Below are 16,267 nucleotides of genomic sequence, written 5' to 3'. Positions count from 1 at the left end.
TCCTTGTCCATTAGCACTGATATTAAAGGTATTCCTTCCAAATCTTTCCACCTTGCATCATAAGAGGGAGAACATAAACAGAATAATGGTCTTAACTGAGTTGCAAGGTAATAAATCTGTAAATTGGGAAGACCCAGTCCACCTTTCTCTTTCTTTAACTGCAGCGTTTTATACCTCACCCTTGCCTTTTTTCCCTGCCAAATATACTGAGAAATTAATCTTTCCCACTCTATGAAAAGCCTTTCTGATATCAGAATAGGTAAACATTGAAATAGGTATAGGAAGCACGGGAGAATGTTCATTCTGACAAACTCCACTCTGGAGTATAAATTTGAGAAAGGGATCAGATTCCACCTCTGTGTATCAGATTTCAAATTAGGTATTAGTGGCCCATAGTTTGCATCTAAAATCGTAGAAGAATCCTTGGGCAAAGTGACCCCTAAATATTTGATGGATTCTGCTTCCCAGTTCCAGTTGTACAGACTCCTAACATTGTTCTGTGGGTTACAGTTTATCGTTAGAACTTGAGTCTTGGTAATGTTTATCTTGTAACCCGAGAGGGAACCATATTCATTGATCGCCTCCATAAGTACAGGTAGAGTTTAAGCTGGATTTGTTATGGTTAACAATAAATCGTCTGCGAACAATGACAGCTTATGTTCCCCAGATGTCATGTGAACTCCAGCTATGTCCGTCCTCTGTCTTATCCACTGGCTTAACGGCTCTATGAAAAGGGCGAAGAGGAGCGGTGAAACACAGCAGCCCTGCCTTGTACCCCTTTCTAAAGTAAAAGGATCAGATAGGTCTCCGTTAATTTTTATCCTAGCCGATGGTTTATGGTATAAAGGTGCAATGGCAGCTATAATGGTGGAGCCAAACCTGGACATAACTTTGTAAAGAAAAGACCATCTGACCGAGTCAAAAGCCTTCTCTGCATCCAGACTCAGTATGAGAGTCTCTATTTTTTGTTGAGCTACGTGTTTTAAAATATGCAAAGTTTTTCTGACGTTATCCTGTTTGGTCCTTATGGATTATCACTGGCAAGATGTTTTCCCATCTCTGTGCGATTATGGCAGTAAATAGTTTATAATCAATATTTAGAACACTTATTGGATGTTAGCTTCCACATTCCAACTTATCCTTTCCCTCCTTAGGAATTAGCAAAATAATTGCATCTCTCCATGAGGGAGGAATTATTTTCTTTTCCATTACATTGTTAAAAACTCTTACTAAAACAGGGACTAACTGATCTTGCATTTCTTTATACCACTCGGAGGTGAACCCGTCCGTTCCTGGAGATTTCCCCCCTTTCAATTGTCTAATCACTGATCATAGTTCTGCTTCGGTTATTTCTGATGTTAGTTGTTCGTTTTGCTCGCCTGTAATGTTGAGCAGGGAGAGTTGGGAAAGGAATGTATCCATATGTTGTTCATTATTCAATTTGGGTTGGGAACATAAGGTTTTGAAAAAATCTTTAAAGCATTTATGAATCTTTTCTAGGTTTGTTTCAACCTTCTTTGTGTATATATTCTGTATTTTGTGAGTAGTTCCCAGAAGGGAAAAACTTCCCATGTCTTTAAGGAGGGCCCTTACAGCTGGCAGCGGCCCAAATAAGAGAGAACCCCAGACAAACCTTTTTAAAGTCCCCTCTATACACTTATCTCTGAGAGGAAGAGCCAGGGAGGTAAAATGGTGGATCCTTCAGTTCTCAGGTCGCAGGTGGAGATGTTCTTCTGAAGGCCCAGAGCCTCTCTTTGTAATTTTCTCCTCTTGTAGAACCGGAGGAGCCTTTCTGCTTCCTCCCCTCCTTTCTGCTCCAGGACAGCCACTCGATCTGCTCCTTCAGAGAAGCTGGAGATCTGATGCTTTGTAGCCCTTCTTTGCCAGGTCCTCAGTGGTTTCCTCAATGGTGTCGTAGGTTCTGGATCCTTCTTTATGTTTCACTCGAAGCCTCGCAGGGAAGAGCGTCTGAAATGGAACCCGTTCTCTTTCAGGACCCTCCGAACCTCGGTGTACTCTCTGCGCTTTCTGAGGATGGCTGGTGGATAGTCATGTCCAGATTTATTTGTTTTTCACACCATACAAATCCCTTATGTTGCCAAGCCTAGCAAAGCAACAGCTCTTTATATTTGAAGCTCAGAAATTTCACAACGATCGACCGTGGCGGCGCTCCCTCCGGTGGTTGCGGTCCCAGCGCCCGGTGTGTTCGCTCAATCTGCATGTCCGGCTCGCTGTCCTCCAGACCGAGTCCATCTTTAAGTAAAATTTCCACAAATGCAACCACAGAATCGCAGTCCTTTTCAGCCCCCTCTGGAACACCATAGATCCTGATATTCTCCCTCCTGGAGCGGCTCTCCAGGTCTACCAGCTTATCTTCCAGATTTATGTGTAGCTTTAGCAGCTCTGCTAACACTTCCTCCGTGTTTTGGGTTTGCTCCTCCGTCTTCTCCAACCGCTCCTCTACTTCACTTATCCTTACGTTTGCTTTTCGTATTTCCTCTTTAATAGTCGAGAGTTGTTCCTTGGTTTCCTGGCGGAACCCTCTCAGCTCTTCTAATAAAATTTCTAGGCTAGCAATTCCATCCTATTAGCTTAAAGCTACAATACGTTAGCTGTACCTGTTTGTGAAATTTTTCGACCTCCCTCTTCTAATTTTATTTTCTTTGGGCCTTTGTTGTCGTCTTATCCCCTCTAAATGGCGTTCGCAAGGCAATATTACACAGCTGAACGGGAGTAATTCAGTAATTTCTCGGGTCGTCTGGGGAGTCTCTCTACTGAGCAGCCATCTTTACGGTGTTCCGGCCGGAAAGTCCAGCAATTTTTCTTTTTTTTTCTTTTTACAACTAAAATAAATATTTCTTCAATAAAGTCTGTTACAATTGATCATGGATTCCTTTAAGGTCAATTAGTCTGTGTGAGGATGCCCTCTGCTGGCTTCAGACTGTAACTGCAGCAGTTCAGTCCAAAACGGCTCTGCAATCAGTTTCAGAGAACATCCATCAAGTTACATGATCAAGTATTGTGTGTGTGTTTGTGTGTGTGCGCGTGTGTTGCCATTCAGCCGTTTCGGAGGAAGTGCTGCTGGACCTTTCTGATGTCCTAAAAACAGATCCTCACATCCTGGGGACAGGACGCACAGGTACAGACACACCACCCACCACCACCATCATCGTCCTCATTATCACGGCTGTGTGTGTGTGTGAGACTTTCACATGATACCTGTGTGTGTTTAACTCCAGGTCAGTTCCAGGTGGAGCGCTCTCCGTCTCCCTTTGGTAAGACTGGACCTCCTCTTCCTCCTGCTCAGCTCTGACGAGCAGTCTCTCGAACTCTGATCTCAGATTGATAGATGAATAATTTCTTCTTCTTCTGCAGATTTACCAGTTTGATCTTCCTCCCTTCCTGTCCCCTGACTTGTCCCGTGGGTTGTTTCACCTCTCCGTGTCTCTGTCTCTTCCAGCCGGCCTGGATATCACCTCGGCGGCCAACGACCCTCCCCTGTCATCAGACAACCCTGGAAGTTGTGGGGGTTGCCAGAGGATGGAGCGGGAGGAGCCTTTGGATGCTATCTTGAGCCCTGAACTGGACCAGATGGTAACAGATGGTGAGTGTAGCAGAGTGACCGCAGACAGACTGCACGATGGAACAATCTGACAGTTTCCTGTTCTTGTTGCAGGAGGGATCCTGAGCAGACTCTACAAGATCCCAGGTAAGACTGGGAGAACCTGCTCACCTGTCAGGACACTGCCACGGTCCCATGATAACCTATACACCTGCGTGTATGCAGAACTGGAGGGGAAGGATGTAGAGGAGGTCTTCACTGCTGTTCTGAGTCCAAACAGCAGCAGTCAGCCAGAGCCCAGCAAGACCCACGGCTCAGGTACAACTCCTCCCACACACAACTATGGAATCCTACAGGTGACCCTTAGAGGTGACCCTCCAGGTGACCTTATAGGTGTTCTCTGTCAACAGCGTTTTCTCGGCTGCCGGTGATGAATGGCCTGATGGCCGCCGTTCCTTCCCTCCCCAACGCTTCCAGTGGAGGCAGCCGTCTGCTTGGCTTCAGCTTGCCTTCTGAGGGCCCCGCCCCCTCCTCTGCCTCAGCCAATCGGCCGTCAGCTGTAGAAGGGGAGCAGGATGTGATGTCGACAGCTCAGAGAGGGACATTGAAGTGGGAGAAGGAGGAGAGCCTGGGAGAGCTGGCGACCGTGGCTCCGGTTCTTTACTGCAACACCAACTTCCCTCAGCTGAAGCAGCAGTACCCCGGTACACACAGACACACACACTCACTCAACCCAGTGTTCCCAGGTAGTGCTCAGGTATCACAATGAACGTTTGTTCCCAGATTGGTCCACTAGAGTGAAGCAGATCACCAAGCTGTGGAGGAAGGCCAGCTCCCAGGACAGAGCACCCTTCGTGGTGAGTTTCTGCTCCTCCTCTTTCTGATGAGTCCAGAGGAAACAGTTTCACACCTGATTGTGGTTCTGCAGCAAAAAGCTCGGGACAACCGGGCGGCCCAGCGCATCAACAAGGTGCAGCTGTCTAATGAGTCACTGCAGCGCCTGCAGCCGCCGCCACCACCGCCACCCCAGGGGGTCTATGACCCCATCGCCATGGAGACGGAGGCCGGCTGCAGAGACCCGCTGAGGCCCAGGGAATCAGAGCAGGAGCAGGAGTGGAAGTTGAGACAGGTGAGCATCGTGTGCTTCTCTGATGGGTGGGTGGGGCTTGCTGAGGGGGAAGTCTCTCATTGGTTGCTGCTCTACTCAGATAATGCGACAGAAGAGCAAGCAGCTGGCCAAGATGGAGGCAACCCAGAAGCTGGAGCAGGTGAAGAACGAGCAGCGGCAGCAGCAGCTCCGCCAGTCAGGACGTCTGTCCCCAGAAGGCCCCGCCCACCAGCATGTTGCCGGGAGCAACGCCACGCAGAGCAGGCAGAACCTCCCGCAGGATGTGGGGACACTGGACGATGTCTTCCTCAGACCTCAAGTTCCCGCCCCCTCTGGGTTCTCTTCACTCCCTCACTCCCCTTTGGGCTCCTCCCCCCTCCACCAGCCACCATCTTCTCCCCAGATGTTCTCCCCCTCCTCCTCCCGCCCCTCCTCACCCTGGGACCCATATAGTAAAGTAGCAGGTCCCCGTCATCCTCAGCGCCTCGGCTTCCTCAGCGTCTCCCCCGCTCATGATGGCTCCCCTGCACTGTCCCCTGACCTGTCTGCCTCCGGTAGGTCCTCCCCTGTGCCCTCTGCTTTGTTCCACTCAGCTGTCCCCCCATTGTCTTCTCCTAACATCCTCTGTCCTCCTTGCAGGTTTGCCACCAAGTCGGGCCGGCATGGTGATCCCCTCTTCCAGCTCTCCCCCCGACCAATCTCTCAGATCCGTCCGGGCGGGGGACTCTAGCCAGAGGACGAGCCAGGGTGGAGTGTTTAAAGCGCCCATGCCCCCACACCAGGAGGCAACGGGAAGGAGAGACCTGGGGTTCCCCAACAGCCCGGTGTCAGGTCTGGGCTCCCCCCAACGCAGCCCTTATGCCTCGGGGACACCCCAGCTGGGAGACGCCCCAGGTTCACGGCCCTCCCCTGACCCTTTCAGGGACCCTCAGACACCCGGTACACCACACCCTCACTCTGACTGCGGCTACCTTGCCATGCCCACAGGACTGAGAGCGGACCCAGTCAGTCAACCGTCACCATCCAGCCTGGACTCTTATCCCTCCAATCCAGGAACGCCCCGCTCCTCTGAACGATTCCCACGGTCCCCGGGGTCTCAGCGAAACGTCGATTTATTCCCCCAGTCTGTGGGGACGCCTCGCCCCCCTCCTGAGCCATATCTGCAGCTGCCCTCTGCCCCCAGGGCTCAGAAGACCCTGGCAGAGAGCCTCACTGCCCCGCCTACAGCGTCAGCTTCCTCCCCTCTGGGTCCTGGACTGATGGCAGAGATGGGGGCCCCCAAGGTAACAACCTCTCTAGCTTCTTTGTGCAGATACATCTCTGTGTCTGGAGAACCAAATCTAAATCAGTGTTCTGGTCTTTCTGGATGTGACATCCTAATCTATCATCTTCAGACCTCAAGCAGCAAAAACACAAAGTTCATAAAGATTTTCTTTAGATTTTATCTATGGGAAGCAGCTGAGCTGTGAACCAAACATTCCTTAGACCATTAGAAGAAAACTAGGATCACATAAGGGTGTCTACCTCTACCTAAAGGTGCTAAGCACATCCCACAATGCAATGTAAAGAGGAAGGGGTTCAGCTCAGGCTTTTAGCACTTACCTGCTAGGTGTGTTGGATCACGGTGTGGTCACGGTCACACCGTGATCCCTAATTCTAACCGCTTTAGAGGTTGTGTGGAACTGTACCAAGACCAAGTGGAATAGGGAGTCTGTTCAGTTTTTCTGGTTTGCATGCTAGCTTGATTTCTGGCCCGGTCACAAACAACCTGGACCAGAGAGAGGACCGGACACCTCGGGTATGAAACCCCCTGTGTGGCAATGGTGACTACAATGGAAGGCGTTTGATTCCCTCTCTGTCGTTGTGTCCTTGGCAAGACCTGTCATCCATCATGCCTGTTGAAGGTGGTGAGAGTGCCCAACAGGTGCTGTCGGTACATGGCAGCCTCATCTCTGCCAGAATACCCTTGGACAATTGTGGCTACTATCCAGTAGCTCATCACCACCAGTGTATAAATGACTATATGTAGTGTGAAGCACTTTGGAGTCCACTGAATGCTAAATAGTACTTGTATTGCACTTAATCCATTCAAATCTTTTGCCTCTGCCTCCATTTCACTGTGAACTTGAATCTTCAACTCTGTTCCTTGAGGACTGGAGTCCTGCAACCTCTGGATGCGTCTGTGTTCCAGCACACCTGAGTGGCCGAATCACCTCAGTGTTCAATCAGGTTCTCTGGAGTTCTGTTGATGACCTGACTATGGGACTGAAGTGAGTTGAAGCAGAGACATGTCTAAAAGCTGCAGGGCACTGGCTCTTGAGGCCTGGAGTTGAAGACCTAAGAGGTTGCTGCATGCTGTAAAGGTCCAAAGAGAATCCAAACGTTCTGTCCTCCTGTACATGGTTGTTTTATGGACCAAAGATCTTCTTGGCCTTCTGTTGCTAGTTGGAGATAAAACAGAACCAGGGAACCTTCATATTTCCTCATTGCCTCTTCTCTGAACAGTTTCAACAGTCTCCAGGAAGCAGACAAGAGTCGTTGCTCAGAACCTGCAGCAGCCTGACCCCGAAGCACCCTGCGACACCTGAGAAGGGAGTCGTCCATGCAACAGGTCAGGATCCTCTGGAGAAGGGTCTCATAACGACCAGCATGTCAGGAACCAGTGACCTGTCCTCTCTGGATGGAGGGAGGAGCATGCTGCCTCAGCTTGGAGACTCTGAGGAGAAACTACAACAGGTGGGACAGATCTTTCTCATTTTGGTCATCTTTGGATTTCTGATGTTTCTCTGGTTCTCCCATGCAGCGCCTGTGGCTCCGGCAGCATATCCTCCGGCAGCAGCACCAAAAGATTGCCTTACGCCAGGAGAAAGGTTTGCTGGAACCCACCTCAGGACCTGCTGGTTCTAGTGGCACCCTTCACAGCTGGTCTGCTGAGGACTCTTCCAGTGCCCCTCCTCCAGACCCATTTGAACGCCCTCCACCGCCGTACCCTGGTACAGTGAGACCTCTGACTCCTGGGTTTACGGGATGTCTTCCAGGCGAGGAGATGAGTGGCTTTCATCCCAGCGAGGCGTCCCTCCCCAGACAAAACCTCCTGAGAGGACCAGCTGTCAGGTAGGAACAGTGAGAGCCAGACCTGCAACTGTCAGATTTGTCCCCGTCACAGTTAGTGTCCCTCTTTCCAGGTCTGGTGTTCCTCATGGATCCCTACAGGACCCCTCAGCACGTCCATCCTTTGGTCCTGCTGTGGGGCTCGGCTCCATGGAAGGGAACCTGGTCCAAATGAGGAGGCCTGTGCCAGCAGAGTTCACCAGTATTCGGTCATTGATGCCCCACAACTCAGCAACACACATGGCGCCAGGTCTGAACTGCTGACCGAATAGGGCCCTGTTCCAGTCCGGAAAGTGTTAAGTTTATGTCTCCCCATGTTTACCTCCACAGGTGTTCCCCAACTCATTGTCCAGCGACCTCCTCCTCCTCAGCAGCACGGCGTCATGCCCTACATCGAGCTCCGACACCGCCCCCCAGAGAATCGTCTAAGGCTGCCCTTTCCCCCACCGATGCCTTCAGAGCTACAGGAAGCCTCGCCCACCAGAGACCCCTCCCAGTCCACTGCGCCACGTCCGGGTCCAGTCAAGATGGGGGAGGCAGGGCTGGGGCAGCAGCACCTGGGTTCTGCTCTCCCAGGATCTGAGGGGATTGAGGAGCACTTAGAGGGAGAGGACTCTGCTGTAAAGGATTTGGAAGACGTGGAGGTCAAGGATCTGGTGGACCTGAATCTGAATCTGGACCCAGAGGATGGTAGGAAGACCACAGGCTGCCATAAGTTCCCCAGAACCAGTCTAAAGTTAGTATTCACATTGGTTGGTTCTGCCACAGGTAAAGAAGACCTGGACCTGGGTTCGAATGATCTGCACCTGGATGACTTCCTGCTGACAGGGAAGTTCGACCTGATTGCCTATGCTGACCCAGAGCTCAATTTGGAGGACAAAAAAGACATGTTCAATGAAGAACTGGACCTTGGGGAGCCGGTAGAGGACCGGGAGGGGAGCCGACCCGCCAGGAAAATGGAAAGCCCCGCCCATTTTCTGGGTCAGCCAAAACAGGAATTGAAGGACTCTCAGAAGACTGAAGGTCACTCTTCAAACAGGCCTCAAGGAGCTCACTCTGCCCTTCTAATCAAGGTAGGTCATTGATTGCTTTATCATGCTGAACCAATCACAGAGTTGATGAATGATTTCTACCTTCAACTCTCCACAGGAGAAGCTGGAGGACTCTGGTTTGGTTTCCTGTCCAGTCCCAGCCCAGACCTTGTCCTCTGTCCACCCTCTAATAACTCCAGGTAAACCCAGTGACCACCCCTATCTCTTCAGCTTTTGAAGGATATGTCTTTTTGAAATCTTTATTTTATCTGTATTGATTCTCAAAGTATCATTTACATAAACTTAGGCCTCTACATAACAAGACTAACTTCAACATTTGAAATAAGGTGGACAAGTAGACCATTCCATTGTAACAGTCAAAACAATTGAAGCATATGACTGAATTGTATCTCCTCTGTCCCCAGGGGAATCATCCGTCTTCCACCATAAACCATTTGGACCCACACCAATCCCCCAACCGATTCCTTCCGGTCCTGCTCCTCAGGATGCCCCCACCATGCCTCAATCTCCATCAACCCAACCTCCTCAGCCTCGACTTTTAAACCCCCAGAACCATCCTCCTCATCTAGGCACTGAAACTCAGAGCATGAGCTCGGTCAGCTTTCCTGAGAACCAGGTCTCCCTCCAGAACCAGAACAAGTCCAGGCCTCTCCTGCTGGAGGAGCAGCCACTCCTCCTGCAGGAGCTTCTGGACCAGGAGCGGCAGGAGCAGCAGCAGCAGAAACAGATGCAGGCCCTGATCCAACATAAGTCTGGCTCAGAGTCTGGAGTCTCCGACATGGGTAAGATCAAAACCCTTTCAGACCATAAAGCTGTAACAGGCCAGAAAATCAGAGATTTCTGAGGTCTCCTACACCTACTGCTATCCAACCAGAATGAGAAGCAGAATCTGACCAGAGAGCCATTTAGTTCCGTCACATGATCGCTATCTTGACAGTCTTGGGACTCTCAGGAGTCATGTCTTTAGGCTCTTAGTCTTCATAACTCAATCTGGTTCTGGGTTTTACAGATTTTGAGTCCATCTCTGACCCAATCATGAAGGCTAAGATGCAGGCTCTGAAAGGTATTAACAGGGTGATGAGTCAGGGACCCCTGGGCCTGAACCCAATGGTCATCAACAGGTACTGAATGATCTCATCTGAACTTTCCAGGGTTTGGGTTTTGTGAACCATGGTTCTCATTGTGTACTCTGTAATCACAGGTTCCAGCAGAGTCCAGGAGCCCCAGGTCCTGAGGCAACTCCTCCCATTCCTCACCTACCAGGACAGGTATGCAGCTTGTGGGCAACGACTCGGCAGGTCCAAGCAGTTTCATCCAAGCAGTTTGCCCTCTAAACAAATGTTTCTTTCTGTCAGGACGGGAAGTTAACCCCTCAACTAATGTGCCGCAACCCTCCCAGCTTTGGACCCGGCTTCATCAGTGAGAATCGGGACACAAATCAGTCAATCTGATCATTATTTTCTACGTTTTTTTTTTATGTGGTAGATGTAGAGAAAGGATGGGCCACAGTTTTGGAGAACTGCAGTGCTCATGAGGACCATGATAGTGGAAAGCTAATCTGACTCTAGGATAAGTTTTAGTTTTGGCCATGTGTGCTAACTACCAGGCCATATTGGAACCGTACTGTCACAGTTTGATTCATCTCCATCTAATCATAGACTGCACACATTTCCAGACACAACCACTTATCTCTTATCCAGCCCGCATCCTCAGATTACACAGGTCAACAGCCAAAAATTCTCTGGGGCTTTTCAACTTTTTTAAGGTAATTTTGATATGTTGAAATAAAAAATCACATTGGTTTTGCTCAATCGGGTCAACTTTCTGAACTATGTGACCTGATGCAACATGAGCATCAAAATGTATGACTTGTTCTCGGATATGGATCAGTTTCCTGAGAATCTGGTACCAATGCTTGATGAGCAGGAAACATTCCACCAGGACATAACAGAGATGGAGAACAAAATGTTCAATTTACATGTACTTACCCTACTCAGCGTTTCTTAGACAATTTGCAGAAATCCAAGTTTGTATCATTTCATTAATGTTGGAGAACATTATTTTCCTCCTGAACCTAACTAACCCTAGTCTTAAATATGTTGAAAAAAGAGAAAACTTTCAAAAAATGTTTTTTGTAACCCAGTATTATACACCTGTTTGACCCAGTATTTCCTGGGTGACACTCTGCTGTTATATTCAAAAAACAAAAGGCTGGTTAGAGTAGACATGTTTTGTTGGCTCTTCTCAGCAGTAGCATTGCTGCTCCTTTCCTGAGACATAATGCTGCTGCTTCCTTCACCCCAAAGGAGTGAATCAAGAGGCCTCCTTGTTGAGGAGAGATGTCTGGCATTTGCCCTCCAGGATCTGTTGCATGGAGCCTTTAATCCCACCTGTTTTTCAGTCACTATGAGAAGTTTCTACACTTTCCTCTCCCACAACAACCCCTGGGGACCCACATGCACAACCTGGCAGAGACACTTTTATTTAAATCAATTATAAGAACCTGTTGAGGACTCTGGATTCCCAGTTTGAAATAGTTCCCTAGTCTCTAGAACCTGTGTAGAGGGATCCATGAGGAACTTACTGTGCAGCTGATATCTGTTCCTAAACGATCTATAGAGAACGTTGACCTTCAGATGAATGGATATTTAGCCCAGAATATTTCCCTCATTGGTCCAGTGGTTCCACTGGTTCTGACTCCAGTTTAGGTCAGTTTAGGAGGATGGTTCTGCAGAGGCTGATTCTGCTGTTCATGGAGAAATCATGTGTGAGATCAAAGGGTTTAGGAGACCTGATCAGCAGATCAGCAGTAATATGTTGCAAATGGGATACTTGTCCCAACCATCCTGGATGTGTACCTGGTGCTATTAATACACCTAAACCTGGGTCTCATGTTCAGTGTGTGCTTTAAACCCTCTCTTAAATGAATCACTTATTGCACATGTCAAACTCCAGGCCTGTCCTGGCACCTTTAGATACATCTCTGATGCCACACAGCTGAATCAGTAAGGAAGTCATTAGCAGGACTGGAGAACCGGACTGCACTGAGAAGCTAATTCTGTCAAATGATTCAGGTGTTTTGGACAGTGGCCCTCCAGGCCCAAACACACGATTTAACACTGATTGGCAGAGTCAGCTGTTCATTCTCCAAACCTTTTTTTTTTTCAGATGAGTCTCAGAGGCAGCAATACGAGGAGTGGCTAGGTGAGACACAGCAGCTCCTGCAGATGCAGCAGCGCCTCCTAGAGGACCAGATTGCAGCTCACCGCAAGGCCAAGAAGGCTCTTTCAGCGAAGCAGAGAACGGCCAAGAGGGCGGGCCGAGCCTTTGCTGAAGAGGATGCAGCCCAGCTGCAGTACATCAGTGAACAGCAGGGGGCAGTCCAGAAACAGCTGGAGCAGGTAACTTGACTCACCTGGACCACAGACTCTATGGGTGACTTGCTCAGGCTCGATGTGACTCAGTGTGTAACTTGTTCAGATCCGGAAGCAGCAGAAGGACCACACTGAACTGATTGAAGACTACAGGACCAAACAACCTCAGAGGATGCTGCAGATGCCCCCCCAGATGCCCTTGGGGCAAGTCCTGGTCCCCCTTAAGCCCCGCCTGGGCGGCGCTGCTCCAGGTCACCATCCAAACATCCCCTCAGGCTGGACTCCAGGGTCTGGTCCTCCCATGGGTCAGAGGATGCTTCCACAGCTTCCAGCCCACATGCCCCCCAACCTGCCTAACTGTCCCCGGGCCCCCCCTCTCATCCAAACGACTCTGCCCATGAAGCCAGTCCTGACCACCCCAACACCAGGCTTAACTACCCCCCAGGGCTCCCTAGGGGGCGCCAATGGAGCGTCAGGGGATGGAACCACACCTCAGGTACCAGCCAGAGCAAATCCTGTTGGGAAATAATTTTTAGTTGTAGATTCTATCGAACGGTTCAAAGGATGTGTTTGGAGCCTTCTGGCGCTACCTTCTGCCATTTTCTTCTGCAGGTGAAATTTGATGACAACAACCCGTTCAGCGAAGGTTTCCTGGAGCGTGAAAGGAGGGAGCGCTTGAGAGAGCAGCAGGAGCGGCAGAGGGTTCAGCTGATGCAGGAGGTAACAGAATGGCGTGGAAGTGGCGCCAGTGGGTGGAGGTCATGCTGCAATTAAATCCCTTCGTCTCCTGAAAATATTTGAATAAACTCATCTGAAAATGCAAACAGAAATTAGGCTGAACATTAGTATCTTTCAACACATCTTGAATATGAGAGGGTTTCAGTCAGGAGAACCTGAGAACACGATTGTACTGATCACCTTCGAACTGCAGGCTTTTTTTCATTCAGGACTTTGGAGTTTGGGTCTTCTGTCTGCATAGCGTTCACTGTTCTAACCCACAAGGTTACTTTTTACCCCAAAACAAACCACCTAGTGGTGTTTCTGTGAACTGTGGTTATGTTGGATACAACTTTTGTCACTGTCTGGGATCTGGGAACAAACTAGAGTTTAGATCTATATCCAATGCTGATAATCGAACCAAGTCGGATTGAAATTATGTTCTTGATAGTAGAGTTGGATTTTTTTCAGCCCAATTTAATCTTTTGCATACTGTCAGGTTTAAACACCTATTAAAGACAAATTAAACAAACACAAGAAAGACGAGAGAGTTAGATTCTTTGTACTCGCGAGGAGAACAGACAGAGATGTGTTTTCAGTTACAATCTCTTACTGCTCTGAAAACACATTGCCTGCTCCTCTCTTTTTATTGCATTCAGGATCCCTATCACATTGGACGCTGCAACCCCCAAAGGGGGAAAACAAATCATTTGCATGGAAGGTGTGGCAAACAGAAATCACAGCTGTCAACAGTCAGTCACAAGTATCTTCTTAAACAATGCTGTCGTCCTGTATTTCCAGTTCCCGAGATTCTCTGGATCATCTCCCGACCCCCTGTGGTTCGCAAACTTCAGTTCTCGTGTCCCTCTAGGTCATAAAACTTTGACCCTTAGTCTTTGATGTACTTTCCTGGTAGGTGTCAACTCTTATCTCCAAGCCATCTGCTCCCCAAATTGGCACGCTCTCTGCTGCTAACATCACTTAAAAGCACACACAATATCTTAGAGTCCTAAGTATTTATATTTGTAATTAACATAAAACCTATCATACACCGACCAGAACTGGAGAAGCAGAAGCAGCAGTTCAAAAGTTGTCTTTGTACTGTTTAGTTGTCACTTCCTGTCTTCTTTGTCGGTTTCTTCTCAGGTGGAGCGTCGGCGCGCTCTGCAGTGGAGTCTGGACCAGCAGGACCTCTGCGGGTCCAGAGCAGACGGTGTTCCTGGGAAACGCGGACCAGTTCCTGGTGGAGGAGCTGGACAGGTCAGCAGCGAGGATCGTCTGTCTCAGGGAGCATTCTGCAGCACCGAACCTGGACTGGGCTTCCTTCCTTCCTCCTCGGCCTCCAGGCATCAGATCCAAGGACGTACCGGGGGCGCCATCCTGCACCAAGGCTTCCCAGGAGGTTCCCTGCCCCCCAGGGCCACCCCCACCGTAGCTCTCCATCCTGATGTTGCCGCAGAGCGAGGCAGCCTCCAGTTCAGGCCCAGGATGTTGGGACTGCCACGTCCAGCGGGGATCACTCCTCACCTGTTGGGACACGACTCTTCCTCGTCTTCACCATTGACCCCACACCCCCATTCCTCTTCTGGAGGCCTTGCCTCCCTCGCTGATATCATCCCTGACGACAAACCAAAGAACAGGAGATCGAACAGAGCTGAGGAAGGAGCCAGAACTCCTCTGTCGCCACACTCTGATATCACAGCTCCACCCACTCCGGCTTTTTCAGACAAGTCCTGCTCTACACCCACCCACCAACCAGACACTGCCTTCTCCGGCCTGGCTTCTTCACCTGACATAGAGAGGCAGCACAGAGGCCCTGTGTCTGAGGGCAGCCTGGAAGTCAAGGTCAGTAACTGCAATCCTTCTGCTTGCTTGTAGAGAAAAGCGGAGTCCTTGGACTTGATAAACCATTTATACCTGCAGGAGGAGCTGATGGAGGCGCGGCCCTGCCGGGGTATCCCTGTGAAGGTAGAGGAGGCTGGGGAAGACTGCTTCTCCTCCCCCGCCTCTCACGGGGGAGATGGAGGGAAGGAGCTGCTCCGACACCTTCTGAGGGACAAAACGTCGCCCGTAACAATGACGACTCCCTCCAGGCCGGCTGCACACCGGCAACTGTCCAATGACGGCGTGCGATCCGAGGAAGAAGATGAACCAGGTTTCCGTGGCAACATGGTAAGTAATCAGTGGCAGGTCAGATATAACAAGTCCTCTGAATGTTGTGTGTTGTGCTGAGGTTTTTTGCATCCACCAGGTGCCACTGGTGGACGGCCCAAAGAAAATTAAGCGCACCAAGAGATTGATTCTACCTGACAAAGACAGAGCTCCGTCCAAGTCCAAAAGGAGGAGGAAGGAGGAGGATGATGAAGACAAGAGCTCCTCCTCTGACTCACTGATGACCCAGCTGAGTCAGGTAGAGCCCCACCTCCTTCCTGAAGCTCCTGTCTCAATTCATGCCATCTATCTGCTGACCTTCTGGTCCTCTCCTCAGCTGTCAGTGCTGCCACTCATGGAGCCCATCCTGGGTGTAGACCTGAGCCTCTTCCCCCCATATGGCAGCTCCTCTATAGGCAGAGACTCCCTGCTGAGAGGCTCCTTTGGGAATGCCTCTTTGGATGGCGCCTCAGACTTCTACTCCCAACTCGTCTATAAGGTACGCTGCAGCGCCCCACACTGACACCACACCACACCTGCTCTCCACTTATGTGCTGCGTCTCCTTCAGAACAACCTCAGTAACCCCCCCACACCTCCGGCATCTCTGCCCCCCACTCCTCCACCTGTAAGCAGACAGAAGATGGTGAACGGCTTTGCCACGATGGAGGAGCTGACCAGGAAGGAATTGAGCGAGCAGGAAGGTGAGCTTCAGGTGCTGTGTTGGGATGCAAAAGTCTTTATCTGTGCTGACGGCTCCTTGTTCTCCCCCTCACTGACAGGCTTGCCAACTCTTAAGCACAAAGATGATGAGCTTCTCAATCTAAACCACGCCTCCAAGACCGTAGATGTCCCTGCATCCCTGCCAACGCCGCCCCACAACAACCAAGAGGAGCTCAGGTAAACCCCGCCCCCTCAGAGTTCTACTTGTGCAACATGCTCATGCACTTAGTGGTTTTTGTCTTCATGGGCTTTCCCAGGGTTCAGGAGTCGTTGGAGTGCCACAGTCCAGAGGGGTTTGTCCCGTCCTCATCTCCAGAGAGCGTGGTGGACATGGAGGTCAGCAGGTACCCTGACCTGTCTTTCATCAAGCTGGAGCAGCCCTCGCCCTGCCCTTCACCTACATTACCCATCATTCCCTGCACCTGGGGCAAAGGTCAGCTATCTGAAGCTACTTACCTGAGTTATTGGGTT

At 50.1% G+C, this 16,267-nt stretch overlaps 1 protein-coding gene across 5 annotated transcripts in view; it reads left to right on the top strand.

Moving 5' to 3' along the window:
- Positions 1-16,267, top strand: part of kmt2ca (lysine (K)-specific methyltransferase 2Ca) — a 42,667-nt gene that overhangs the window by 12,437 nt on the left and 13,963 nt on the right. For 3 of the 5 annotated variants that reach the window (XM_044103982.1, XM_044103983.1, XM_044103981.1), the window contains exons 19-47: positions 3,062-3,139; positions 3,240-3,275; positions 3,461-3,604; positions 3,677-3,709; positions 3,788-3,880; positions 3,973-4,266; positions 4,346-4,419; positions 4,491-4,691; positions 4,771-5,224; positions 5,310-5,953; positions 7,176-7,406; positions 7,474-7,784; positions 7,856-8,031; positions 8,112-8,471; positions 8,550-8,854; positions 8,931-9,012; positions 9,238-9,615; positions 9,843-9,954; positions 10,035-10,101; positions 10,189-10,252; positions 12,002-12,234; positions 12,314-12,703; positions 12,820-12,927; positions 14,071-14,769; positions 14,848-15,096; positions 15,176-15,334; positions 15,413-15,574; positions 15,645-15,973; positions 16,054-16,229. In XM_044103982.1, coding sequence (XP_043959917.1) covers positions 3,062-3,139; positions 3,240-3,275; positions 3,461-3,604; positions 3,677-3,709; positions 3,788-3,880; positions 3,973-4,266; positions 4,346-4,419; positions 4,491-4,691; positions 4,771-5,224; positions 5,310-5,953; positions 7,176-7,406; positions 7,474-7,784; positions 7,856-8,031; positions 8,112-8,471; positions 8,550-8,854; positions 8,931-9,012; positions 9,238-9,615; positions 9,843-9,954; positions 10,035-10,101; positions 10,189-10,252; positions 12,002-12,234; positions 12,314-12,703; positions 12,820-12,927; positions 14,071-14,769; positions 14,848-15,096; positions 15,176-15,334; positions 15,413-15,574; positions 15,645-15,973; positions 16,054-16,229 — 6,642 coding nt within the window. The remainder of the gene's footprint in view (positions 1-3,061; positions 3,140-3,239; positions 3,276-3,460; positions 3,605-3,676; positions 3,710-3,787; positions 3,881-3,972; positions 4,267-4,345; positions 4,420-4,490; positions 4,692-4,770; positions 5,225-5,309; positions 5,954-7,175; positions 7,407-7,473; positions 7,785-7,855; positions 8,032-8,111; positions 8,472-8,549; positions 8,855-8,930; positions 9,013-9,237; positions 9,616-9,842; positions 9,955-10,034; positions 10,102-10,188; positions 10,253-12,001; positions 12,235-12,313; positions 12,704-12,819; positions 12,928-14,070; positions 14,770-14,847; positions 15,097-15,175; positions 15,335-15,412; positions 15,575-15,644; positions 15,974-16,053; positions 16,230-16,267) is intronic. The other 2 variants (XM_044103984.1, XM_044103985.1) reach the window with 2 other exon arrangements.

Source organism: Gambusia affinis, linkage group LG21 (assembly GCF_019740435.1).
Source record: "Gambusia affinis linkage group LG21, SWU_Gaff_1.0, whole genome shotgun sequence".
In the NCBI taxonomy this organism is placed as follows: domain Eukaryota; kingdom Metazoa; phylum Chordata; class Actinopteri; order Cyprinodontiformes; family Poeciliidae; genus Gambusia; species Gambusia affinis.
The sequence above is the reverse complement of the archived record's forward strand: the minus strand, read 5'-3'. Positions and strand labels throughout refer to the sequence as shown.